The sequence below is a fragment of the Monoraphidium neglectum genome, assembly GCF_000611645.1.
Source record: "Monoraphidium neglectum strain SAG 48.87 unplaced genomic scaffold scaffold04016, whole genome shotgun sequence".
Taxonomy (NCBI): domain Eukaryota; kingdom Viridiplantae; phylum Chlorophyta; class Chlorophyceae; order Sphaeropleales; family Selenastraceae; genus Monoraphidium; species Monoraphidium neglectum.
Window position 1 is genome coordinate 5605 of NW_014009613.1, and position 747 is coordinate 6351.

Here is a 747-nt window from a genome sequence, read left to right on the forward strand (position 1 = left end):
TGGCTGCTGGCGTGCCCGAAGATTGCCTCCAAACAGGGGCCTCTTTCCAAACAGGCCGCAAGGCTGGTGGAGGGTCCAAGCGCGCAGCACGCCCTGGGACTGCCGGCCCGCGCGCTGTGGTGCCGCCCTGAGAACATGACCACTCGCTGGATGCGGGCTGGACCCGGAAAGTGGTACAACGCGCCGGCCCTCAAAACATCATCCAGACCAAAGACGCTCTTCCACCACTCACGCGCGCGCACACACACACACACACACACACACACACACACACACATATATATATATACACACATGCGAGCACTCGCACGCACATGTGCTCACGCAAACGCACGCACGTTTGTACACACAAACACAGGCAACACACACATGCACCACACGCAACAAACACAACACATATGCACACAAACACACACACACAAACACACACACACACAGAGCAGAATCACGTCGCCATCAACAAACAGCCCCCCACCTTATTAGACAGCAGCAGCGCGCACAGCTGCGCAGGTTCCGCCAGCTCAGCCGCCAGCCCCTGCACGCCCCACCGCCCAGCAAACCGCTCCACGGCTGATACATCCGCCGCCAGGCGCGCGATCGCGTGCAGCGTGAACCCGTGGATCCCTTCGGGCCCCAGCAGCCGCATGAGGGCGGCGGCGGTGGCGCGCAGGGAGCAGCGCATGAGGTTGGTGACGCTGGGGCGGGGCAGCAGCTGCTGGCCGGCTTCGAAGGTCTCCTGTTGGCGGG

The 747-nt window shown here is 62.4% G+C and overlaps 1 protein-coding gene across 1 annotated transcript in view; it reads right to left on the reverse strand.

Moving 5' to 3' along the window:
* The window catches only part of MNEG_13740 (hypothetical protein), a gene marked incomplete at both ends in the record, with an annotated part of 1497 nt that extends 815 nt beyond the window's left edge, over window positions 1-682 (reverse strand). Inside the window, one exon of the mRNA XM_014037789.1 lies at window positions 476-682. Within this exon, the coding sequence (XP_013893243.1) occupies window positions 476-682 (207 nt within the window). The remainder of the gene's footprint in view (window positions 1-475) is intronic.
* Between the last annotated feature and the right edge of the window lie 65 nt (window positions 683-747).